At 41.8% G+C, this 26,259-nt stretch overlaps 1 protein-coding gene across 8 annotated transcripts in view; it reads left to right on the forward strand.

Annotated features, from left to right (window-relative positions):
- SUSD1 (sushi domain containing 1) overlaps positions 1–26,259 on the forward strand; it is a 226,011-nt gene that overhangs the window by 37,554 nt on the left and 162,198 nt on the right. For all 8 annotated transcript variants that reach the window (XM_087869474.1, XM_087869475.1, XM_087869476.1 and 5 more), the window contains 3 exons: positions 4,754–4,933; positions 13,976–14,073; positions 14,669–14,855. In XM_087869474.1, the coding sequence (XP_087725600.1) occupies positions 4,754–4,933; positions 13,976–14,073; positions 14,669–14,855 (465 nt within the window). The remainder of the gene's footprint in view (positions 1–4,753; positions 4,934–13,975; positions 14,074–14,668; positions 14,856–26,259) is intronic.

Raw genomic sequence — 26,259 nt, forward strand, 5'->3', positions numbered from 1 at the left:
CGTGCAGAACCATATTTTTATTACCACCTATTGCAGCCTCCGTTGGATTGATTTTGGAGTATTTCTTAATAGTAGCCACCTGCTTTCTTGGGTGCCATTTGGTCTGAATAGAAGTGTCAGTGGCTGCCATCTCTCTTAGGCATGATGGGAATATCTGTGACAGGGCCATGTGCCAGGCCAGACCCCCATGTTATGGGGTTAAAAATCATTACTAAGAAGGCTTCAGCGTATCACACGGATGTGGGGGTAAGTCTGTTTCCAGCAGCTGTCTTGCTCTGCGAAAGCTGTTGGGGACAAGATTTGGAAGAAGGAGTTGTTACAGAACTCTCCCACACTGATTTGAATGCTCCTTTATGCCACCTTTTCTCCTGAGGTTTTAGCTAACTTCTAAGCTCAGTCCTATCAGGGCCTAGACTGGACGCCTTCACTGCGAGGCTCCCCAGATTTAATGGACCTGGACTTTGGGGTCATACATCCCACGGCTTGAATACTGACTCTATGTTTTACTAGTGGTGTGACTTTTGAACGTGACTTAAGCTCTTAGGGGCTCTTAAGCTCCATATTCATATCTATAAACTACATGAGAAGAAACCGTCTACCTTGCAAGGTTCTCTTTGAGGAATAAATGAGATAGTCTATATCTAATAGACTTATGTTTAGTAGGATTTTGATGAATGCTATTATGATTAAAATGATTGGGGTTTGAACAACATTCCCAGAATTCCCTGGTACTGGGAAAACTGATGCTAGTTTTTTGAGTCTATTACTCCACTTTCATCTACTTGGTGTGAGTGACTTCTCTTGGATAAAAAATGCAAAGATAATGTGTACCTGCCTTGTTATTTATACTTATAATTTACTGATGCCTCTTTCCTTCCTCAGGGGCTGTTATTCATATCAAAGGAACATTTATTGCATCTCGAACAATGATAAAGTAGTAGCAAGCTATCAATGAACGATTATTTATTGAGTATTTACTATGCAAAACATACTATTTTAAGTAGGCATTGTGGGGGTGCAGGAGACGATCAAATAAAGATTCTGTCCTTTACAGACTGGCCATATATTTGGGGAGACATAATATATTCATAGAAAGACATTAAACCCTCAAGCATGTGATGATAAATGGTAGCTATTCATACTAGTATTTAATTTAGGTTCTGAGCTGAGCATGTGCATAAAAATCAAACTTGGAACCTTGTAGAAGTGCGGATGCCAAGAACCCAGCTCAGTACTACTGATTCAGAAGAATTATCTCTGGGTAAGGGGAGAGGCTATGAGCCGCCAGCATGGGTGTTTTTCCAAAGTTCCCTAGGCAATTCAGATGTTCAGCTGCTGTTCAGAACCAGGTCTTTAATCCAAGCCACGCTAGGATCCTCTCTGTCTCTCCCCGAGGGACTATCCAACTTGAGTAGCTATGGTATGGGAACTCGCAGAGTCATGGTTGCCCACACTGGGCATCTCCCTGAGTCTCTCAACCACAGCCCCTAGAGACTGATCTCTCATCAACTCCCAAATTAATATTTTTGGTATTAATTTTTAAAAATCTTATATTTTTGCATGCCTTTCATTATTCTGGGTCACGTCCAAGAACAGAAGCCAATTTAAGTATCTTCTGTACTCTCATACCTTTAGAATCTGTGCTTCTCCCTTAATCCAATGATCTATCACTGGGTTCCTTTCCCAACCTCTCCAATGTGCTGTTTACAATTCCAGCTTCAAGGTCCACAAACCTACATGAATCTATACCCTCAGTCTCTTCCCTGCTGTTCCCTTTATTTCCTGCTATAACTGAACCCTGGCTTTAACTAGAAGATATTTTAATGTCAGCAGTGGCTGGCCAGCCTCATGAAACATCAACCACCTGTTCGGTTGGCTGCCCAGGTACACACAGATCTACTCATGTCTTGGAGTGTTTTGGGCTGGTTGATATGTCTAGAGGTTTGATGCTGGGAAAAACATGATGAGGGCCAAGAAGCCTTGTGTCTGGTAAACAAGTATAAAAAGGGAATAAACCCTCTGAGCAAATATGGGACTTGTGAGGTGGGCAGGTTTGGAGGATTTATGAAATGGTTCTGGTCCCAAAACTGCTCATGATGTGGATCTTCACTGACCAGAGACTAACTCTTCTTTTAAAATCTCAGAGCCAGGGCATCTGGGTGGTTCAGTCGGTTAAGCATCTGCCATCGGCTCAGGTCATGATCTCAGGGTCCTGGGATCGAGTCCTGCATTGGGCTCCCTGCTCAGCGGAAAGTCTGCTTCTCCCTCCCCCTCTGCTGCTCCCCCTGCTTGTGCTCTCTCTCTCTCTGTGTCAAATAAATCAATAAAAATCCTTAAGAAAAATAAAATAAAATCTCAGAGCCAAGTGACTGGTCCGGTGGGTTGAGCTGTTGTACTGACATTCTCATACGAGCATCAGTGACAACAGATGAAAGCCTGCTCTGGGAGACCTCCCTCAGGGAAAGAACTCTGGGGTTCTGCACCAGACCAGGCATCCATAGCAGGATGGAGCCATGTGCAGGTCCATTCAATCCACCAGTTCTGTATCAGACGCTCATTTAAGAGAAGCTGCCTATTTCTAAGGGCAAGAATGGTTGATGGAGAGTTGGGAACAGATCATAGTATTTTCTCTGTTTTGAGTTCTTTATCTCAATAAATGTACTTATATTTTATTTTTTTAAAAAAGATTGATGTATTTGACAGAGAGCAGTTGGGAGGGGCAGAGGGAGAGGGAGAGAGAAACTCAAGCAGACTCCATGCTGAGCACAGAGCCCAATGCAGGGCTTGATCTCACGATCCTGAGGTCAGGACCTGAGCCGAAACCCAGAATCAGATGCTTAACCGTCTGCGCCACCCACACGCCTCACACTTACATTTTAAAAGCCTGCATGTCAAGAGTGCCCAATTTTCTTGGCTTTCTCCAGATTGGGGAGAAAACTAAAAATCAGAACGAATACCAAAAGTTATATTTATTTTTTCTCTGTATTTGGGTGTAACTGGGACTCTCAGCTACATTTGGAATGGTTATGGCCTCCTTACGTTAGACTTATTATGCTTTCTCAAATAGAATTCTATCTATGAAGTCCCCACGACTGCATGAGGAATTTGTCATGTTCATTTCTTCCCTTTGCCTCATTGTACTGAGTTTTTGAAATAATTTGGAATTTTATTTTCAAATTATTCCTATTTTTATTTTAAAGATTTTTATTTATTTGATAGACAGCGAGAGAGGGAACGCATGAGGGGGGAGCGGGAGAGGGAGAAGCAGGCTCCCCGCTGAGCAAGGAGCCCAACACGGGGCTTGATCCCGGGATGCTGGGATCATGACCTGAGTCGAAGGCAGCCACTTAACGACTGAGCCACCCAGGCGTCCCCAAATTATTCATTTTTTTACACTGTTCCACTTTTCGTTGTAGAATCCTTTACTACTAGTTGGATCAAGCTCTGCAGTCACGTTTAAATGATTGGGGAGACGTAACCTGCACATCACGCTGATTTCATTGCTTGCTGGTGTATCTTCTAGAACCTGTCCTCCACTTTCCTTAGCATATTTATTCTGGTTCAGTTTTTTTTGTTGGTGGGCTGGAGTTTTTTTTTTTTTTTTGTTGTTGTTGTTGTTGTTTTCCCGGAAAAGTTAAACATACGGATTTTTAAAAATTGCAAAATACCTGAAGGTGACTTTCTTTTACTCTTACATGAAGTAGAGTTTGGCTGAGTCTAAAATGGTAGCATCACAATCCATTTCCTTCAGATAGTTTCTGTAAACATTCTAGTATGTTCTAGTTGTCAGAGTTGCAGAGAAGAAATTTCATATCAATTTTATAATTCTAGGCTCGCCTCCCTCTATGCAGCTCATTTTTTTTCTTTTATAGGAACATAAAGTGAATGTTTAGACTGTATGTACTTTCCCTGTTAATTTGCTTTTATTTATTTATTTATTTATTTTAAAGATTTTATTTATTCGACAGAGATAGAGACAGCCAGTGAGAGAGGGAACACAAGCAGGGGGAGTGGGAGAGGAAGAAGCAGGCTCACAGCGTAGGAGCCTGACGTGGGGCTCAATCCCAGGACTCCGGGATCATGCCCTGAGCCAAAGGCAGACGCTTAACAACTGAGCCACCCAGGCGCCCCTGTTAATTTGCTTTTAAAAAGTTCAAAGATTTTATATCTGTTTCATTTAATAATCAGTTGGCAGCAAAACTACAATTACACTATCACCTACTTAGGAGTTTGTGATCTCATGATACAGAGGAAAAGGTACATGAAAATCTTAATATTTAAAAGAACCCCAGGATGGATTCTTTCATTGACCAAGGCATTCTCCACAATGTAAATAATCTTATAATTGGAATATTTTCTATGTGTACATGTTTGTAAGTATCACTGAAGTCAGGCATATCTATTTTCTCTACTTCCAAACAGTTTTCTAGGTCTGCAACTGGATTATTTGATGGGATTCATGTTTTCTTTCTTTTTTTTTAATAATATTTTTTTATTATATTATGTTAGTCACCATACAGTACATCCCTAGTTTTTGATGTAAAGTTCATGACTCATTACTTGCGTATAACACCCAGTGCACCATGCAATACGTGCCCTCCTTAATACCCATCACCGGCCTATCCCATCATGTTTTCTCTTTTCGCATATGAGGGGACTCTGTCATGACTAAATGTTTTTTTTTTTCTAAAATGTGAACTCTAGGGATAGAAGTTGGGGGTCATAACTAGTGCTGTGCTTCTTTCCCTTGCAGAGATCAAGTGTGGCCATCCTCCGCACGTGCGGCACGCGGTGATGGTGGGAAATCACAGCTCCAGCCCAGGCAGCGTGGCTCACTATGTCTGTGAAGAGGGCTTTGAGAGCCCTGGAGGAAAGGTCACTGCTGTTTGCACGGAGAAAGGCACTTGGAGACAAAGTACTTTGACATGCACAGGTATAGACTGTTCTGTGGAGCTTCTGTTTCCTGGAAGCAAACAGCCAGCAGGAGCCTGGGAGCTCCAGCCGTCCCGTCGCTGCGCCTGGCTCTGCCATTTACCTGGGGGGGCACCTGACTTTAGGTGTGTCAGCTGAATCCTGAAGATTTAGAGAGCGGATTGGGAAAATAAGTTGCATAGAAAATCTCACGCATCCATCTTTCGCAACTCACCTTAAATCACAGTGATTCCTGTCTCCTCTACTTGGCTGGCTGAGAAGTGTGTCTCCATGAACCATTTTCTCAGGGGGAGCATACTGAAAAGGCCTAACGTAGCCCACATTGGCAGCTTTTCAGAGAAAAGGTGGTATAATGGGTAAAGAGGTTTTTAGTGTTTATTTTTATATTTTTAGTTGTGGTCAGACACACACAATATAAAATTTACCACCTTAACCATTTTTAAGTATTAAGTATATTCACACTGTTGTGCAACCCATCTCCAGACCCGTTTCATGTTGCAAAACTGAAACTCAGTACCCATTAAACAGTAACTCCCCACTTCCTCCTCCCCACAGCACCACCATTTTACTTTCTGTTTCTGTGGATTTTGACGAATTTTTGATACCTCACATAAGCAGAATCAGGTAGTATTTGTCCTGTGACCGGCTTACTTCACTTAGCGTAATGTAATGCAGGTTCTTCTGTGTTGTTGCAAATGGAGGGATTGCCTTCTTTTTCAAGGCCCAATAACATTCCGTCGCATGTATTTACCACATTTTGTTGACCCTTTCATCCACTGATGGACCCTTGTGTTGCGTCCACCTTTTGGCTATTGTGAATAGTGCTGCTGTGAGCGTGGGGATACAAATATCTCTTTGAGACCCCGCTTTCAATTCTTTTGGGTATATACCCCAAAACAGAATTACTGGTGAGAAGGGGGTCTGAGACATCGGTTCAAAGTCTAGCAGTGTCATATATGGGCCGTGTGTCATCAGGTAAGGCGTTAGTTGCTCAGATCCTCAGTTTATTCATCTATAAAAAGGGGGAAATAAAGTCTTCTTTTCCTATTTCAGGAGTTATGGAGAGGGAATCAAATGAGATCATCTATGGGGAACATTTTGAAAAGTTTAAAGCACCATGTGCATGTTAGGTCTTTTACTGAAATTATCGGCCTGTCTTGAAGAAGGGCTTCTGATGAGTCACACGTATGCACTTCCGCACGCTTTAGTTCACGAAGGTGGGAGAAGGCAGTGACTCTGTTTGTGGTGGTTGGGCACATGGTGTTGAATGGCTCTGGGAATGTGTTTCTAGGTGTTGACTTGCTTGGCTCAAATGACAGATCTCTGAAGAGTGGAGTCTCACGGGAGCTTTGATCTGGGTCCCTGGTTTGACCTGCAGCAGAATTGTGGTAACATGCCTTGGGTCTTGCCGTTCAAAGTTTTCCATGGGAAAGTCTAGCCAGAGCAAGCAAAACATGGGGGCTGCTGGTGATTATTTGTCCCTAGAGCAACGGTTCCTAACCATTTGGGGCATAGGAATTTGGTGAAATCTATCAAATTGACTTAATAGATATCTATTTAGCATACACTGCGAGTGAGGTACTTTGCTAGACTCCACCTTCTTGGAATTTATGGGGCAACAGGGTAAACTGACTTTTCTCCAAAGAAATGCTCATACACATACATAGAACGTCTTACAAATTCAGGGTGTTCATGGACTTCCGTGAAATAGATGAAGACTTTAGCTCTGCTGCTGGTGGGACGTGTGCCATGTGGTTCCCACGTTGGGTCAGTAGGTAGAGACTGCAAGCATAGAAACAAAGAAGGGTAGCCGTGGGTGGGAACCCAGAGATCTAGTTCAGCCTGCTCTTGGAGAGTTCTCGTTGACTTACCCTACTTGCACAGAGGAGCAAGGGCAGTCCTGTAACTAACACCAGGGACTGCAGAGTTCCAGTCTAACTAGGGAAACTGAGAAGAGCTAATGCCATCTTGGACCAGACTGATGGCCATTCCACCCTGTTAGTGTGTCTCTGATGGCACTTCTAAAAATTATTTGGAAGCAGTGAGGCAGCTGTCTCATGGGATGCTGGACTAAACATCTGGGGAAGTGTTCCTGGCCCTGAAACACCTGTGGGGCCCCTTGACAAGAGAGCGGGGCACAGCTGCGGGACCCTCAGCCTTTTGCTTCATTGCTCAGGCTGCTCTGTTTCCACCGTTCAGAGTTCAGTGGGTACAGGGATTAGTCACTACATTAAAAACCAGTGGATCTGCATGGGGCACAGTAAGCTATTAATTAGCTGATGCTTGTAGAGCACTTTGAAGAACAAACATGTTATGTAACTGCTAATTATAATTACCGTCCTCAGCCTGCCACCTTTCACAAAGTCTGTGGCTCCCGCGGCAGCTGTTTCCTTGGGTTGGTGCAAGCTTTGATTTAAGGAGAGAAAAGGCATTTTCCCTGAGAGCTGTGATCTTTCTGGGAGGAGGCCTCCAGGCCCTCAATCAAGATTGGCAGCTAAATTCAATTTCCGCAGATAAAGGGGGTGATTTACATGCTGATTAATTCACGGTGCAGCGCACACACGATCTGGGTGGGTAGGTAGGGGAGAGGCTTCTGGAAATGTAGTGAGAAATGCTGATTAACATGGCTCTTGCCCAGCTGAACCCCCTGCTGCCTTCTTTACCCTGTTTTTCACCCATTTCCGCTCGCGTCTCCTGTACCGACTCCCTCTGTGTATTTTGTGTGTACCTTCTTCCATGTCCACGTCTGGGTTTTCCTCCCGTCGTCTGCTTTTCTGCCTAACTTCTCAATGCCTTCTGCCTCGGCTCTCTGTTTTCATTCTGTTTACCCCTCTTTTTATACTTGAATGGTTAGTTCCAAATTGGGTGGAATAATTTATTTTCACTTTACCTGCATTGTTTTTAGTTAAAAATATTTTGGGAGGCCCTATTTCTTTGGATTAGCAGCACGGATCTGTATATGTTTTTTAATCGAGCGTGAATGCTGGCAAGGTGGTGGGACTTTTTTTTTTTTTTCTTTAAGGCCAGTTTGGACTGGAACCTCCAGACAGCTGAGCATTAGGCAACCATTTTAGTGTCTGGAAAAACCCCAGGTGGAAGCTTAATGTTTAGTGGGTTGGTTTACCTCAAGATCAAAGAGGCTGATTCATTCTTGATAAGACTGTCCCTGGCTTTCCTTCTGCTCAGGTCATTTGGCTTTTCATGTTTAGAATCCGAGTTAATAATTATAAGGTTGACGCTCACTCACGCCAGGCTCTTGGAAGGGTCACATGGCTATTGAAACACGGACTGTTTATCGGCTGGGATCGTTCTGAGCCCCCAACCCGACTCATGCCCGGAGCCCAAATGCCTCTGGGCGTCCTGGTAGTCTCTGCCCCTCTGTTGATCTTCCTTTTCAGCCTAGTGAGTGCTCACTTGCAGCCGTAAGGCAATTCAGATGGAAAACAAAGGTCAGCTGGAATAAATGGACACATTGATATAAATAGCCCCGTGGCTGGGATTTGTTTGAATATGTTTAGACTGCCAAGCATGATAGCTGCCGTTGGCTGTGTACCAACTTACAGGCCCAGGGCTCTGCTAGGGGTCTTCGTGCTTGGTTTCATTTTGTCCTCAGAGAAACCCTTGTAAAGTAAGTATTGTTATTTTTCATTTCATAGGTGAGTAATCTTGAGGCTCATTAGGCAACTTTCACAGGGTCCTTCAGTAACGAGTAAGTGGCAGAGACGAGATTTGGACTTCGGTCTGGACGCCTGAAAAGCCCACGATCTCTCTCCGATTGGTGTTTCCCAAGCTTGAGTGATTGAATTATTATTACCCTGATGGTGTCTGCCATAACAAAAGTATTATTTATTGAAGAAGTTTCTTTAAAAAACCTTATGTTTAAAATCATAATTTAAATTTATTGATCAAAGACACTTCGTAGTGGGTGTGATATTATGGGTTGGATGAACTATGTGTGTTTTTTTCTAATATACACAAAAGTCACTACAAGCAAACATATATGAATTCATTCATGTGCCCCAAAAAAGTCATCCTAAGATGTATAATGCATTGGAAGAAAGCACTCCTCTAAGTCCTGCTACTTCTACCTATTGTATGTGATTCTAAAGACTTAAAAACAGGAAAGGCAATAGAGCAGAACTGTTACAGCCAAGCAGGCTCTTATTCAAAGTAGTCCCTTTGATTTCAGTGATGCTGCCATTATCGGGATGTATCTGTTTGGTAATCTCTGTTTGGGAATTGCCTTTGGAAGTGGTTTGTGAGTCATATTAGAAGACCAGTCACTTAACTCTTGAAATCAGATACTGTTTTTGACTAGCAATGACACTGAGCTTGACCATCAGCTTGGGTCACCTGAGCTTACGCTCTATGATCTTTTACTGTTTCCAAAAATAGAGAAAAACGGTGTAAAATTGGAAACCAAGAGAGTCTGCTGAATCAGTCCCTGTCCACAGTGGCACTCCTGAGAGTGGTGTGTGCCCACTGCCTCTGTCGCCTCCCACCCTACCTCTCTTCCCAGTCTACAGAAGGACAGTCAGGCACCCGGAGCCTTCACTCCACTGTAGCTCTCTCACCAAGGTCCCTAGTGACCACCTGTCAAATTTATGTTCTAGTTTCAGTCCTCAGTCCTCTTAACCTTTCCACAACATTTAGTATTGTTGATCACCAATCCATACCTTCCATCCATCCATCCAGTCAATCAGCCAAATAATAAATTAAAAAAAAATCTGAAGTATTCTCTTAGGTTCTGGGGATAGAGAGATAAACCTGGTCTTTGCTGTCATAGAACTTACATTCAGGAGAGACAGACACTAAATAACCAATTACAAAATTATTTAGTTATAGATGTGATAAGTGCTGCAGAGAAATGCTGGGTGCTAGTAGAATACTAAAACATATACCTATGTATATATATAGGTGTGTGTGTGTGTATATATATATATATATATATATATATATATATATATATACATTTCTATACATGCACCCACCGCATCCAAAGCAAAGCAAAGGTACTTTATGACCCACCGAAGCTTTGGTTCCCCAGATCTAATGGAGAGTTCAATTGGATGGGGTGGGGGCCTCCATTTTTTTCTTTTTTTTTAATCCAGAGAGGCCTAAGTGTCCTCTAACTGGACAAGGCATAGGCCTGCTCTACCTACCTCTTCCCAAAGTCAAACTTTAGATCTCATCATGACGCTTTGGGCGCTCTGTCAGGGGGCCAAGAACCATGTGAGGGAAGAAAGAGGTGGAGATGTTCTCTGGTGCTGTGACGACCTGCTTCCGGTGCTCCTTGGGTCGGCGACGAGGAGGTTGTGGGGAATTGGTGGGAAGGAAGGAAGATAACTTTGGAGGAATCAGACTCTCCTTTACATCTTCTTTCCTTGACCTTGAGGCGTCCCAGCAGCCAGTCTCCTCCCTCTCTGCTGCTCTGTGTCCTCTGGTTTCCCCTTGGGTTCCATGTTTCTCACTTTCTGCCCTTGGGCTGCTCTCTGTGTCCTCCCTGGATGTTACCCCGCACCCACGGCGTCAACGACCATCCACACCTTGCTGACTTTCAAGGTGATTTTTTCACCTGGGTAGTCTGTAGATAACTCCTATCTAGCATGTTCTAAACACAGTTCGTTAGTCCTTTTCTCCCAAACCCGGGGTGCTTCCGCCTGTGTTTCTCAGGAGAACAGTACAAGGCAGTCCATTCAGACTCTCAAGTTCAAAGGCTGGCAGTCAGCGTAGACTCTGGCTGTTCCTTATCACTCACCTCCCGTTGCTTCTCCTTCAGAGTTGTCTCATGGCTTTACTACCCCTGAGGCCTCCTCTCCTTCTCTCTGCTGCGTAGCCATCACAGTGCCCCCAGCTCCTGGCCTTGGAGTCTGGCAGTTCTAGTTTTGAATCCCGACTTGACTGCTTGAACCCACGTGGCCTTTGGCGGGTTATGTAACTCTCTAAGCCTCAGGTCTAGAAAATGCACACAATAATATCCAGCTCGTGGGCTTATTTTAAATTAAATTAATTTTAATATATTTTTCCCCAGTTTTACTGAGAAATAATTGACCTACATCACTGCATAACTTTAAGGCACCCAGCGTGGTGGCTAGCTTACATGTGTTGTGAAATGATTATCATGGAGTTATTTTGAAGATTAAATAAATGGCACTTCTAAAGTTCTATACATACCATAGGTCCATAGTGATCACTCAATAAATGTTCACTGTTGCTTCTTATGACTGCTCTTCAAATGAGATCTGGTCTTTAAAGATCTATCAGCGTTTTGCATATTATTATCGCTGGGTAAACCGAATCCTGTTCTTATGATCTCCAGTTCTACTCCAATGTCTACTTTGCAAAACACCAGAATTATCTTTCTTAAAAAAAAAAAAAGTGCCATTGTTTTCCTGCTTTTAGCTACCCATTGCTCATAGGAGTAAGTCTGCACTTGGTGTGGCCAGCGGGGTCGTTCCCCATCTGATCCTGTCTTGCCTCCTTCTCAGAGCCCTGAATCTGCCACAGCCCCTTATGGTGACAGCCATTAGCCTTGCTGTCTGACTGCTCAGGTGTCTTCCCCACTCTTCAGGCATTCATCTGTCAAGGTCATGCCCTCCACAAAGCCGGCTTCCCCAAGCCCTCCAGTGAGAGTGGGTGGTTTCTTTCTCTCGACCCCATGGTCCTTGTGTGGAGCTTTGTTCTAAGATTTATCGAGTTGTAATTTCCCTGCTTATATGTTTGCTCCCTCCATTAGACAACATGTTCCTGGGGGAAGGACTTTTGTTCTGATCATCGTCACAGCCCAGTGCCTGGCAGGGGAGGATGCTTGGCATTTGGTAATCATTCAGTGAATGGTGCCTAAAGAGCCCTAGAGTCAGTTCCAAAGAGAACTCCCAGAACTGTCTTTAGTTATCGGTACTGTTAGAATTAGGGTATCTCTTTTAAAAGGGCAGCATTTATGGGGATATTTAATATCTGATGGGTTTATAAAGCGGTCTTTCCAGCTGGTTTGTAGACACCTGGAGGGGAAAGCAACTGCATTTTGTTAAACTGCTCCTTGGGATGAGATAGCTGACATCCCTGTAATCAGATCTTGGTCCCATCTGTGCAAGAGAGCATGGCACAGGCAGGAGGCAGATGGCAATTTTGAGATGTCATTTGCTGTTGTCATAGAGAGTGAACAAGAAGGAAGGACAAGAAAGGAAACTTTCATGTCTCCTTTCTCATCTCTGCTTGGGTGGCAAAGGGGTCCCCAGTGAGAAGGAAATTTGCTCTACGGACAGTCAGAGACAAGGTGAGGGGTGGGCTGTTTCCTTTTCCTTCTGGACCAGGTGGTGAGTTAGTATCAGAGGGATGTGTGAGTGAACAGAGGAGTCCAGAGCTCTAGGGCCTTTGCAGGGCGATGGGGAGGGAAGGGGCCAAAGTATTTGGGGCTTGTTCAAGCTGATAAAAGACTGACGCCAGTGTTGTCGTCATGCTCCCCAAGGGGGTGAGCAAATAGGATCTTTGTATCTGGTAGGGTACCCATGTCCATAACTGGAGTATTTCTTTGATTTCATTTTATCTGTGCTCTGGGAGCAGGATTGATGTAGAGACCTGGGAATGATTTAGACAGCCATCAGTGACCCTCTGGTGTCTCTCCAGGAATTTGTCTGTTTTCCTTTGTCTGCCTGTCTTTATTCTCACTTGCTGGGCCTGACCTGGGCTTACCCAAGACCCAGTAATGCTGCTGATGGATGATTTAGTAAAGATGTAAAATCTTGTATGGCAACGAGATCATCAGTAGACCAGGGTCTGTCTAAAGGTAGCACTGGTCCCGGGGAAAGGGGAAATGAGTCAGTCCTACAGGTGCCCGACATGCTGGCTCTTTCCCACGTTGGACGCTGAGAGGGGAGAGAGGGGGCTGAGTTGAGAGGAGGCATCTTCTGAGATGGAAATTATCTTTCTCACCCTTCTTGATGGGAGTCTTACCTCGAGTTTCCCAGAAAGCGGAGCTCGAGGCACAGGGCTTATGTTTATTACAGTGGGGAATGACATCCCGGGAGGCAGGGGTGAGGGGTGCGGTGAGCAAAGCAGGGAAGGAAAGAGAGCCAGTACAGTTCATTGGCAACTGTGACCTCAGAACCAAGGCCCTCATACGGTTTCCCACATTGCCAAAGTTATTACATGAAATACACACAGAATATTTAAAAGAAGCAGGACCACTTGAAGAAACCAGTGGCTTTCTGATAAATCAGAATTAAATGGCTGCAGTTAGAGGAGTCCCAGAAATATCCAGGGACCTTATGGAGAATGTATTTAGTTTACTCCAAGCCTCTCCTGAGGAATGGTCCCGTGTGGGGATGCGTGTCATTTCCCTCTTGGGAACAGCAGTGACCTGGAGTGACCTGGAAATAAGAGCATTCTGTCAGCCAGGTGGGGTGAAGCCGGAAACACATCGTTCCTCTGCAGCTACAGGGAAGACTCAGGGCGCAGCTCTGGGCCTCGCTCCATCCCACAGGAGTGGAATGCCAGTGGCATCCAGCGGCTTGCCAGGCCAATCACAGGTTGGAGTTCTTCGCTGTTCTCAAGCTGGTGTCTATCTTTTCTTGTCCTCCAAGTCAGGTAATGGGCCAGGCTCATCCTTTTTTTTTTTTTTTTAATGTTTTTTTTTATTATATTATGTTAGTCACCATACAGTACAGCCCTGGTTTCTGATTAAAGTTCGATGATTCATTAGTTGCGTATAACACCCAGTGCACCATGCAATACGTGCCCTCCTTACTACCCATCACCAGCCTATCCCATTCCCCCACCCCCCTCCCCTCTGAGGCCCTCAGTTTGTTTCCCAGAGTCCATAGTCTCTCATGGTTCATTCCCCCTTCTGATTACCCCCCTTTCTTTATCATTCCTGATGAAGATAAGTGGGGCGATTGGCCCTGGGGCAGCTTGAATGGCCTGACCTGGTTTCTGAATCAGAGCATGAGTGGCGGTTAGCAGAGATGGGAGCTGCACAGAGAAGCTAAGTCATGCCAAAGGCCACTGACGGATTTTGTGAGTGGACTCTCTTTTTCTGTTTTAGAAGTAATTGCAGAAATTAGTGATGTATCAGTGTTTAATAACACCTGTGTGAGGTGGCTCATAAACCCAGGAGGCATCGTCTCCAAGACTGTCTACGTGGTAAGTAAAATGCTCTGCTTTTTCCTGCGAGGAACATGACTAGGAGAGACTTCCTTTCATGAGGGCTTCTCCATCTAATTGTCTGATTGTTCTTTTAAAAAGTGATCGGATTTTTGTAAGATATCTGGTTTATTTTATTTTACGTTCTGTGCGTAATATACGTGTCACTCGGCGGGGTGTGTGTGGGGGGGCTGTATTTATATGTGGCAGCGTCATGAGCGCCTGTTTCCCAGCACTCGTATCTCACTCCCCCAGAGGAGGCCTGGAAGCATCTGCTTCCTCGGGGACAGGATGCAGCGAGTGGTTCTCAGGTTGTGACTGCCTCCGTGGATGGCTGGTCACTTGTGGGACCCAGTAATACGTCCTCCCTAGAGGGACTCCTCATTTTATGTCACTTCTTAGGGTTTCTTGGTTACTGGGCTGGTCAGATTCAGCATCCGAGAGCTGACAGCAGAGGCTGACCGTATTCATCTCCCCTGCGTGCGCGGTGTGGTGTCAAAGGGAAGAGTAGGAGAATGGGACTCAGCTCCACAAAGTCTCTTGGCTGTTTTCACCAGAGTCACGGTGGGTTCTTTTTTCTTTTCCCCTCCCAAAGATATACATAAAAGGACAACGGTTGCACCCTGTGGAATCAGTTCACGAGGAGACAGTCAACGTAACCATAGACAGCAGGACCCCGGAAGTGTGCCTAGATCTGTACCAAGGCACCAACTACACCGTGAGCATTTCCACCGCCCCTCCCACGCGCTCCGTGCCGGCCATCGTTGGGTTCCAGACAGCTGGTAGGTGGAGGTGAAGTCTCATGGCCTCCCAGAAAATGCTAAGCACAGGATGTGGGGAAATGTCCTTCAGAAGCAGCTGGGCACGAGAGTTCATAGTTGCTTTCTGAGGTTGGTAGCCAGGAGGATGCAGTTCTAGTAGGCCTAGTAGGAGAGATTCCTGTCCTATTGATGCCAGGCCGAATGAGCACGGATGGTTGTTTCCCAGCTGGGTCCCTGGTTGAAGTGGAAGATAATAAGGCATTTAAAAGAGGAGAACATTAGGTGATGAGGCAGTCAATTCTCAATTATCCAGGGCACTAGAGGGTAGCCATGTGACATTGTTGGTAGGAAACACAACAGTCCTTTCTTACTCTTGGCTATGGGGGACGAAGAGCTGGGAGGGTGACTCAGTGGCTTTACATCTAGGATGGAAACTGACCCCAGGCCTGGCTGGGGGTGCGAATCAAGTTGACAGTGAGCGAGTGGATAGGGAGAGGCAGCCCTAGGATGCAGGAAATGAGATATTAGGTGAAAAGAGAAGTGGACAGGAAGGAGTTTCAAAAAGTAGTAATAAACCTCATTGCACATATGTATGTCATGGATTTTTATAATATTGTGACAATTATAATAGTTTTTCATAATTCTCATGATGGGGTGTCAGGAATAATTAAATACCTTATAAGCAAATCTCAAAAAGCCATTGGTGTCATTTATTATTTTGGGCGACTTGAGGTAGTTCTCAGCTAGCTGTCTGATGTCTCACTTAAAAGGTGCCTCGGCCTCCAGGTATTGGGAAGTGACATGGATTTGGCAGAAATAATGAAATAGTCTGCCAATCTTAACAATAGAGAGCCAACTACAAAATTATACAAATTAGGTGTATATAAATAAAACAATATATTGCTTTCTCAGTAAATAATATGTAGGGAAAGGTGTTGTAGAATGAAAATGCAAAATCTTGTTCAAAATTAATGGTAAACTGCTATGGATTTATCAGGAATACGTCTTCTTCTTCCTTTTTTTCTTATAAGCTTTTAATTTTAATTCCAGTACAGTTAACATACAGTGTTATATGAGTTTCAGGTGTACAATATAGTGATTCAGCCGTTCTCTACATGACTCAGTGCTCATTGTGATAAGTAAATTCTTTAATCTCCATCACGTATTTCACCCATCCCCCCACCCACCTCCCCTCTGGTGACCATCAGTTTGATCTCTGTGTTAAGTCTGTCTCTTGGTTTGTCTCCCTCTTTCCCTTTTTTCCCCTTTGCTCATTTGTTTTGTTTCTTAAATTCTACATATGAATGAAATCATATGGTATTCATCTTTCTCTAACTGACTTATTTCACTTAGCGTAATACTCTCTAGCTCCATCTGTGTCATGGCAAATGGCAAGATTGCATTCTTTTGTATGGCTGAATAATACTTTTGTGTGTGTGTGTGCGCGCGTGCACATGCACACACCACATCTTCTTTATTCATTCATCAGTGGATGGACACTTGGAATGCTTCCACAGTTTGGCTATTGTAAATAATGCTGCTATGAACATAGGGGTGCATGTATCCCTTTGAGTTAGCGTTCTTGCATTCTTTGGGTAAATACCCAGTAGTGCGATTACTGGATCATAAGGTAGTTCCATTTTTAATTTTTTGAGGAACCTCCATCCTGTTTTCCACAGTGACTGCACCAGTGTGCATTCCCACAGTGTGCATGAGAGTTCCTTTTTCTCCACATCCTCTATAGCGCTTGTTGTTTCTTGCGTTGTTGATTTTAGCCGTTCTGACAGGTGTGAGGTGATATGTCATTGTAGTTTTGATTTGAATCTCCTGATAATAAGTGATGTTGAACATCTTTCAATGTGTCTGTTGGCCATCTGTATGTCTTCTTTGGAGAAATACCTGTTCCAGTCTTTTGCTCATTTTTTAATTGGGTTATTTGTTTTTTGGGTGTTGATTTGTATCAATTCTTTATATATTTTAGATACTAATGCTTTATCAGATATATTATTTGCAAGTATTTTCTCCCATTCCATAGGTTACCTTTAAGCTTTGTTGATTGTTTCCTTTGCTCTGCAAAAGCTTTTCATTTTGGTGAAGTCCCAGCAGTTTATTTTTGCTTTTGTTTCCTTTGCTTCAAGAGACATATATATCTAGAGAAATGTTGCTATGGCCGATGCCAGAGAAATTACTCTGTGCTCTCTTCTAGGATTTTTATGGTTTCAGGTCTCACATTTAGGTCTTTAATCCATTTTGAGTTAATTTTTGTATATGGTGAAAGAGAGTGGTCCAGTTTCATTCTTCTGCATGTTGCTGTCCAGTTTTCCCAGCACCATTTGTTGAAGTGACTTTTTCCCATTGCATATTGTTTCCTGCTTTGTCAAAAGATTAATTGACCATGTAATTATGGGTTTATTTCTGGGTTTTCTCTTCCGTACCATTGATCTGTGTGTCTGTTTTTATGCTAGTACCATACTGTTTTGATCACTACAGATTTGTAATAAAACTTGAAGTCTGGAATTATGATGCCTCCAGTTTTTTCCTTTTCAAGATTGCTTTGGCTATTTGAGGTCTTTTGTGGTCCCATACAAATTTTAGGATTGTTTGTTGTAGTTCTCTGAAAAATGCTGTTGGTGTTTTGATAGGGGTTACATTAAATCTGTAGATTGCTTTGGGTCATATGGACATTTTAACAATATTTGTTCTTCCAATCCATGAGCATGGAATGTGTTTCCATTTCTTTGTGTTGTCTTCAGTTTCTTTCATTGGTATTTTATTGTTTTCAGAGTACAAGTCTTTCACCTCTGTGGTTAAGTTTATTCCTAGGTATTTTATTGCTTTTGATGCAATTGTAAATGGGATTGTTTTCTTAATTTCTGTTTCTGCTGCTTCATTATTAGTATATAGAAATGCAACAGATTTCTGTATGTTGATTTTCTATCCTGTGATTTTACCAAATTAATTTATTAGTTTTAGTTGTGTTTTGGTGGAGTCTTTAGGATTTTCTATATATAATGTCATTTCATCTGCAAATAGTAAAAGTTTGCTTCTTCCTTACCCATTTGGATGCCTTTTATTTCTTTTTGTTGTCTGATTACTGTGGCTAGGACTTCCAGTACTATGTTGAATAAAAGTGGTAAGAATAAAAGTGGTGAGTTCTTGACCTTAGGAGAAAAGCTCTCAGTTTTCCCCCATCAAGTATGATGTTAGCTGTGGGTTTTCCAGATAAGACCTTTATTATGTTGAGGTATGTTCCCTCTAGACTTTTGTTGAAGGTTTTTTTTTTTTTTTTATCATGAATGGATGTTGTATTTGTCAAATGCTTTTTCTGTGTCTATTGAAGTGATCATATGGTTCTTATCCTTTCTCATTTCACATTGATTGGATTTGTGAATATTGAACTACCCTTGCATCCTGGGAATAAATCCCACTAGATCATGGTGAATGATTATCTTAATGTATTGTTGGATTCAGTTTGCTAGTATTTTGTTGAAGATTTTTGCATCCGTGTTCATCAGAGATTTTGGCCCGTAGTTCTCTTTCTTCTGTGGTGTCTTTATCTTACTTTGGTATCAGGATGATACTGGCCTTTTAGAATGAATTTGAAACGTTTCCTTCCTTTTCTATTTTTTGGAGTAGTTTGAGAGAATAGATACCAATTCTTTAAATGTCAGGTAGAATTCTCCTGGGAAGCCATCTGGTCCTGGACTTCTGTTTGTTGGGAGTTTTTTGATTACTGACTCAACTTCTTGGCTGGTTATTGGTCTGTTCAAATTTTCTTTTTGTTCCTATTTCAGTTTTGGTAGATTATATGTTTCTAGGAATTTATCCATTTTTTCTAGATTGTCCAATTTGTTGACATATAGTTTTTCATAATATTCGCTTCCAACTGGTTGTATTTCTGTGGTGTTGGTTATTTCTCCTCTCTCATTTGTGATTTTGTTTGAGTCCTCTCTCTATATCACTCTTTTTTTTTTTTTTTTCCTGAGTCTGGCTAGAAGTTTCTCAATTTTGTTGATCTTTTCAGAGAACCAGTTCCTGGTTTCATTAATCTGTTCTATTGTTTTTGGTTTCTATATAATTTATTTCTACTCTAATCTTTATTATTTCCTTCCTTTTGCTGGGTTTAGGTTTTGTTTCTTGTTCCTTTTTTTTTTTTTTTTGCTCCTTTAGGTGTAAGGTTAGGTTTTTATGTGCGATTTACTTGCTTCTTGAGGTAGGTCTGTACTGCCCTAAACTTCCTTCTTAGAATCATTTTTGTTTGGGCGCCCGGGTGGCTGAGTTGGTTAAGCATCTGCTTTTGGCTCAGGTCATGATCTCAGGGTCCTGGGATGGAGCCCCGCATTGAGCCCCACGTTGAGCCCCGCATCGGGCTCTCTGCTCAACGGGAGTCTGCTTCTGTCTCTCACTTTCCCTCTGTGCTCTCTCTCTCTCAAATAAATAAGTAAAATCTTTCAAAAAATCATTTTGCTGCACCCCAAAGATCTTGGATTGTTGTGTTTTCATTTTCATGTAATTCTTTATTTCTTCTTTGATTTCTTGGTGGACCTGTTCATTGTTGAGTAGACTATTATTTAACCTCCACTGTATTTGTGGTCTTCCAGATTTTTTCTTGTGATTGACTTCCAGTTTCAAAGTGTTGTGGTCAGAAAAGATGCATAGTATGACTTCGATCTTTTTGAATTTGTTGAGACTTGTTTCATGGCCTAATATGTGGTCTGTTCTGGAGAATGTTCTGTGTGCACTTGCAAAGAATGTGTATCTGTTGTTTTAGGATGGAATGTTCTGAATATATCTGTTAAATCCATCTGTTCCAGTGTGTCATTCAAAGCCACTGTTTCTTTGTTGATTTTCTGCATAGATGATCTGTCCATTGATGTAAGGAGGATGATAAAGTCTCCTACTATTATTGTATTACTATCAGTTAGTTCCTTTATGTTTGTTATGAATTGCTTTCTGTATTGAGTGATCCCATGTTGGGTGCATAAATATTTGTAATTGTTTCATTGTCTTTTGGATTGTCCCTTTTATTATTATATAGTGTCCTTCTTTGTCTCTTATTACAGTCTTTGTTTTAAAGTCTGTTTTGTCCCAGTGCACCTGGGTGGCTCAGTCGGTTGACCATCTGACTCTTGATTTCAGCTCAGGTCATGATCTTGGGGTCGTGGGATAGAGCCCTGCATTGGGCTCCATACTCAGCGGGGAGTCTGCTTGGGATTCTCTCCCTCTGCCTGTGCTCTCATGTGCTCTCTTACCCTCTCTCTCTTTCTAAAATAAATAAATAAATCTTAAAAAATAGTCTATTCCATCACATATAAGTATTACCACCCTCAGCTTTCTTTTGACATCCATTTGCATGATAAGATGTTTCTGCATCTCCTTTCTATAGGTCTGAAATGAGTCTCCAGTAGGCAACATATAGATAGGCCTTGTTTTTTAATTCATTCTGACACCCTGTCTTTTGATTGGAGCTTAGTCCGTTTACATTCAAAGTAATTATTGAGAGATAACTATTTATTGTCATTTTGTTACTTGTTTTGTGGTTCTTTTTGTAGTTTTTCTGGGGGAATATGTCTATTTTATTTTATTTTCGTATTTTTTAAAGATTTTATTTATTTATTTGAGAGAGAGAGAGCACAACAGGCAAAGTAGAAGGTAGAGGGAGAGGGAGAAGTAGACTCCCCACTGAGCAGGGAGCCTGACATGGGGCTCCATCCCAGGACCCTGAGATCATGACCTGAGCAGATGCCCAACCGACTGAGCCACCCAGGTGCCCCAGAATATGTCTTTTTAAAAGACTTTAAACTTATGTGTCATTATTCAGTCAGAGTAACAGCTTGCTGTTCAGTGTCAGCTGTTTTTACTGATATCCAGTTACCTCTGCAAGGTAATTTCCCCTGGGAAAAGGATGGTGGTCTTTGGGGTCAGACAGACTTGGTTTTGCATCTTAACTCTGAATTGAAGAGTTAGGTGACCATGGCTGGGTTTTTTAAATGTTTCCAGAGCTCTTTCCTCTTTCTGAAATTTTAAGTGGAATTGGATTAAACTTGGAAGTCAATTTAGTGAGAGCTGGGGTTTATGTGGAGCCATCCCAACTGGGAAAAAAGCACGTTTCTACATTTATTCAATATGTACTTAATTTTATCTTTTCTGTTTATATATGCATTGTTGCATTCTTTTCCTCTAGAGTCTGTACATTTGGTGATCTGATCTCATTTAAACTTTACACTAGTTCTCTTAAAATGAATTGGGAAGTTTTCCATATTTTTTTATGCTCTGGAAGAGTTTTTATCACTTTGAAGTTAGTGCCTTCCTTTTAAAGTTGGACACATTTGCTCGTAAGATCAGTAAGTTTCACCCCTTTTGGGATGTAAATCTTTGATAACTTTATAATTTCTTCTGTGATTTTCTTTTGATCTGTTTATGTTTCCTACATTTTCTTCAGTCAATTTTTATAGCTTGTATTTTCCCCAAAAAAGTGTTGATTTGGTTGGGATTTTAAATATATCAGCAGAATGTCATATGGAATATTTGTTTACAAGTGCTCTGAGGTTACAGGTTATGCAACCCCAGGTTATTCTGATTCCTAAGCTTGGTTTTCTCTCTCTTTTAAAAAATTGATAAGCTTAGCTTGAGTTTTCTGTCTTATTGCTGTTTCTTTCCCCAAAGAATAAACTCTTCGGTTTTTAAGTGTTTTTTTCTATCTCATTAATTTCTCCCCTTAGTTTTATTACTTTTTTCTCCTTGATTTTCTTAAGTTGGTTGTATTGTTCTATTACTAAATTCTTGAGTTGAATGCATAATTCAACTCATTTCCATTCTTTCTTGTTTGATAATAAAAGTCTTGGGGCGCCTGGGTGGCTTAGTCATTAAGTGTCTGCCTTCGGCTTGGGGCGTGATCCCGGCGTTCTGGGATCGAGCCCCACATCAGGCTCCTCCGCTATGAGCCTGCTTCTTCCTCTCCCACTCCCCCTGCTTGTGTTCCCTCTCTCGCTGGCTGTCTCTATCTCTGTCAAATTAAAAAAAAAAAAATCTTAAAAAAAAATGTCTTAAATGCTTTTGGACTTGAGCATTGGCAGAATTCTCTAGGCGTTGATACATATTCTCTTCATCCCTACTGTCAAGGCAGGATATAATTGTTCTTTTGATTTTCTCTTTGATTGGAGAATTATTTATGAGTGTGTTAATATATGTTCTCTTTATGTTTACTTTCAAAGCATTACATAATTGCTATTTGATTTCCCCATTGATTGAGGGATTAATTACAAGTGAATTATACAAATGGTAGGTTTTCTTTTTTTTTTAACATTTAATTTGCTGTTAATTTCTACTTTTATTACATTTTGGTATTTTTAGGGGGATTTATTGTCATTTTCTTGGGGCTTATCGTTTGGGAAAGTTTTATGATAACGAGGTAGTACATTGGCTTGTAAGTAGAATAAGATCTAGTCTTCAGTCAACTCTGTTAATAAAGGCATTCAGGACTTCTGTTTTTTGGTGGTGGTGGTGGTTTGTAGATACATGGATTGCCATTTTTCTCAGTTTCTCTCAGAAATTCTAATTGTTTGGATTCACACATTTTGAGTTCACGGTATTTGTCTTCATGACTGATGTCTTAATTGTAGATTCTAACTTTCATTAGTAACAAATGGCTAATTTTATCCTGTTTAATATTTTTTGCCTTGACTTACAATTTGATAGCAATATTGGTTTTCTTGATTTCTTTGTACATCTATTTGCATAATATGTTTTGCCCACTTTTGTTCTTTTTAAATTAAAAAAATTTTAATTTCAGTGTAGTTAAGATACAGTGTTGTATCAGTTTCAGGTGTACCGTACAGTGATTCAGCAGTTCCAGGAGGCAGTATATGTTGCGAACCCTTTTGAGAAAAGTTTTGTTTTTAGGTAGATAAGTTAAGCAATTTACGTTTAGTGGTCTTTGTGATATGATTTTCCCTTCTTCTGCCACCTTGTTTTTTTCCTCCTGTTGCTTTGCTATGTCCATTGTTTTCTATCTTTTTGCTACACAGATTTTCTTTTTCAGTGATTCAAACAGTATAGGTTTTTTAAATTCTGTATTACACATTAAAAAACAAACAAAATCCCCTTTGAATGTGTTTTTCTCTGATTACCGGTGTTCAGACTGAAATAATATTAACTTCTTCCTGAGTAAGATAAGGAAGCTAGGGGCTCCTGGGGGGCTCAGTCGTTAAGCGTCTGCCTTCGGCTCAGGTCATGATCCCAGGGTCTTGGAATCAGCCCCCTCTGGCTCCCTGCTCAGCAGGGAGTCTGCTTCTCCCTCTCCTGCTCCCCCTGCTTGTGTTCCCTCTCTCTCTGGCTGTCTCTCTCTGTCAAATAAATAAATAAAATCTTTAAAAAAAAAAAAAGGTAAGGAAGTTAGCATTCTCTACTTCCTTTTTTCCCTTCCCCTCTTGCTTCCTTTATGTTATTGGCTTAATAGAGCATTTTGTTGCCAACTTCTTATTTTTAATTATTTTTAACATGTATTGCATCTTTAAAAAAATTATTTTTATATTGATTTATAGCAATATTTATAACACTTAAATAGGTATATATTTTACAGTTTCATAGCCCTTTCATACCAAAGTTTCTCTGTTTTTTTCTCTATTTTTATTTCACTGCACAATGATTTCTATCTTTTCCTTACCAAGGAATGGGATACTTTCTGAGCCCATGATTATGTGAGAATGTCTTTTTGCTGTCTTCAGGTGTAAATAAGAGCTCAATTGAAGATAAAATCCTTGGTCCATAACTTCTGTTGTTAAAATTCTGAGGCATTTCACATTGATTTTGGGGAATTTAAACGTTTGAAAGAGAATATGAAGAAGGTGTGATTTTTTTAGAAAAAATCCTATTATAGATAATCTGATTTTTAAGCCTTGATATCACAGAGGCTTTTTTTATGTGTGAAACTCAAGACGAATTATTTATTCATGCACATGTTAAGTGTTTATTGACCACTTGTGTGTTTGACATTATTTTAGGCATTGGGAATTCAGTAGTGAATGAGATAGAAAAATCACTTCCCTCATGAAAACCAATCAGGTGTGATATAAATGTTACTGTTTTTCACTAAATTTTCTTAGTCCTCTGAGAGTTTTTCGATCTTCAGATTTTGGTCCATTTGATGTAGTTTGAAGTGGTGGGGTTCGGAGCCAGTGCTGTTTTTACTAAAGCTTGGGGATAGGACCTGTGGGCAGAAAGAGCTGCATTGGGGTTGTGACGGGTGGCTGATTATATAGTTTCAAGTTGGGAGGGGGTTAGGGATACCACAAGCCTCCAAAGTATTTTGGAAACAAGGCTTCCAGGATCCTGAGGGGACTAGTTATTGTTAGGAGAAGGTTATTTATTACTACCTAGTAAACCCTTAGTCATGAGACCCTTCAGATGTGTATCAGTGGGCCATATGCTTGGGGGATGATTGCTCACATGTATCTTGGTGGGGTAGAGATAAAGGAAGTTTCCAAAGGAATGTATGTGTTCAAGGAGACTCACAGATGGGGGTGGGGGGCAGTTGGGCTAAGACTGCCTTTTGCCCTTAGCAAAGTGTCAACATCCAGGCAGCTGAGCTCCCAGGGGAAGGTCCCTCGAGCTGTTTCAAGGACTTGTCAATGGGCTCTAGGCAGTAAGGAAGCAATTCTTTCTTTTGCCTTTGTTTCCCACATCACATTTACACATTAGAAATAGTTTCTTTCATGAAATCTCTGATTGCTGCTTTTTTTTTCCATTTGGTATTTTGGCTCCTCACATGCTCCTGTATGGAATTCCTTGTTTGTCTGCCCTGGTCTTCACTCTTTCCCTTTTTATATCCCTGCCTTTTTCCTCTGCCTTCTGTGAGAGTGCAGTGGGTTTAATCTGTATAGACATTTATGCGTATGTGCATCGACCTTTCTGGCCTTCTCTATTTCTAATGCATGTTATATTTTGTTGTTGGACTTGCGTTTCCTTGTCTCATCTAGTTCCTTTTTTTTTTTTTTTTTAAGTCAGCCCTACGCCCAATGTGGGGCTTGAACTCACGACCCCAGGATCAAGAGTCACATGCTGTATGGACTGAGCCAACCAGGCACCCTCATCTAGTTCCCTTTTTATTTCTGCCTCTCTCAACCAGTTTCCTCTCTTGCATTCTCTTATTAACTCATCCTTTATCTGTTTTAATGCATCTTCAAAATTTTTTACTGAAAATGCAAAAAAGATGTTGCCTAATTTTACTATTACTTTGCTCAATATATATTTTTTCAAAATAATATTCGTTCTTTGCCTCTTAGGCACAATCTTCTTTGTAGAATCATTTCACAGGCTTTTCTTTTTATTGTTAGAATATACAAGTTTTATCTAGGTTTGATATTTCATAATAAAATGGATGACATTCTCTTTAATCTTACTTTTTATTGGATGATATTACTGTGCTTATCTCAGATCTCATCTTGAAGGATTTACTGCTGATTGGATAATTCAGCGTCCTTCTGGGAGCAGCTAGCTGTGAGAAAGCCCACTTCCTGAGCTTTATTTCTGAGCACTTTTTTTTTTTTAAAGATTTTATTTATTTATTTGACAGAGAGAGAGAGAGAGACAGCCAGTGAGAGAGGGAACACAAGCAGGGGGAGTGGGAGAGGAAGAAACAGGCTCCCAGTGGAGGAGCCCGATGCGGAGCTGCGGGGCTCCATCCCAGGACCCTGGGATCATGCCCTGAGCCGAAGGCAGATGCTTAACGACTGAGCCACCCAGGCTAGCCCCCCCCCCTTTTTTTTAAAGTAGGTTCCACACCCAGCGTGGAACTGAACACAAGGCTTGAACTCATGACCCTGAGATCAAGACCTGAGCTGAGGTCAAGAGTCAGACACTTAACTGACTGACCTACCCAGGCGCTCTTATTTTCTGAGCACTTTGCTATCCTTTTTTAAAAAGATTTCTTATTTATTTGAGTGAGACTACAAGGGGAGGGGAGGAGGGGCAGAGGGAGAGAATCTTCAAGCAGATTCCCTGTCAAGTGCAGAGCCTGTGGGAGGGTGCGGGAATGTGTGCGGGGTAGGGGGCTGGGGGGGTGAGGGCAGTGGTGCTGGACCTCACCACCCATGAGATCATGACCCAAGCTGAAACCAAGAGTCCCACGCTTAACCAACCAAGCTGCCTAAGTGCCCCTCAGCACTTTGCTGCCTTGACTGGTGAAACTGTTGCTCTCAGACAGCATCGTGTTGTCTGACTTCATTAGGATGCTATGGTCTACAGAGGCAGGAGAGAACCAAGTCCCTCCTTCTACCCACCCAGGCTCTCTGTCAGGTGGGACCTCTAGGTCCCTACGCGTGCCCATAGAAGTCCTTCCATGTTACTGATCTCCAGCATGCTAAGGAGGGACTGTTATTATTATTATTACCAGTAGTAGTAGTCGTAGTGGTATATATAGTTTTTA

Source organism: Ursus americanus, chromosome 18, assembly GCF_024610735.1.
Source record: "Ursus americanus isolate L20-20 chromosome 18, mUrsAme1.1.p, whole genome shotgun sequence".
Lineage (NCBI taxonomy): Eukaryota > Metazoa > Chordata > Mammalia > Carnivora > Ursidae > Ursus > Ursus americanus.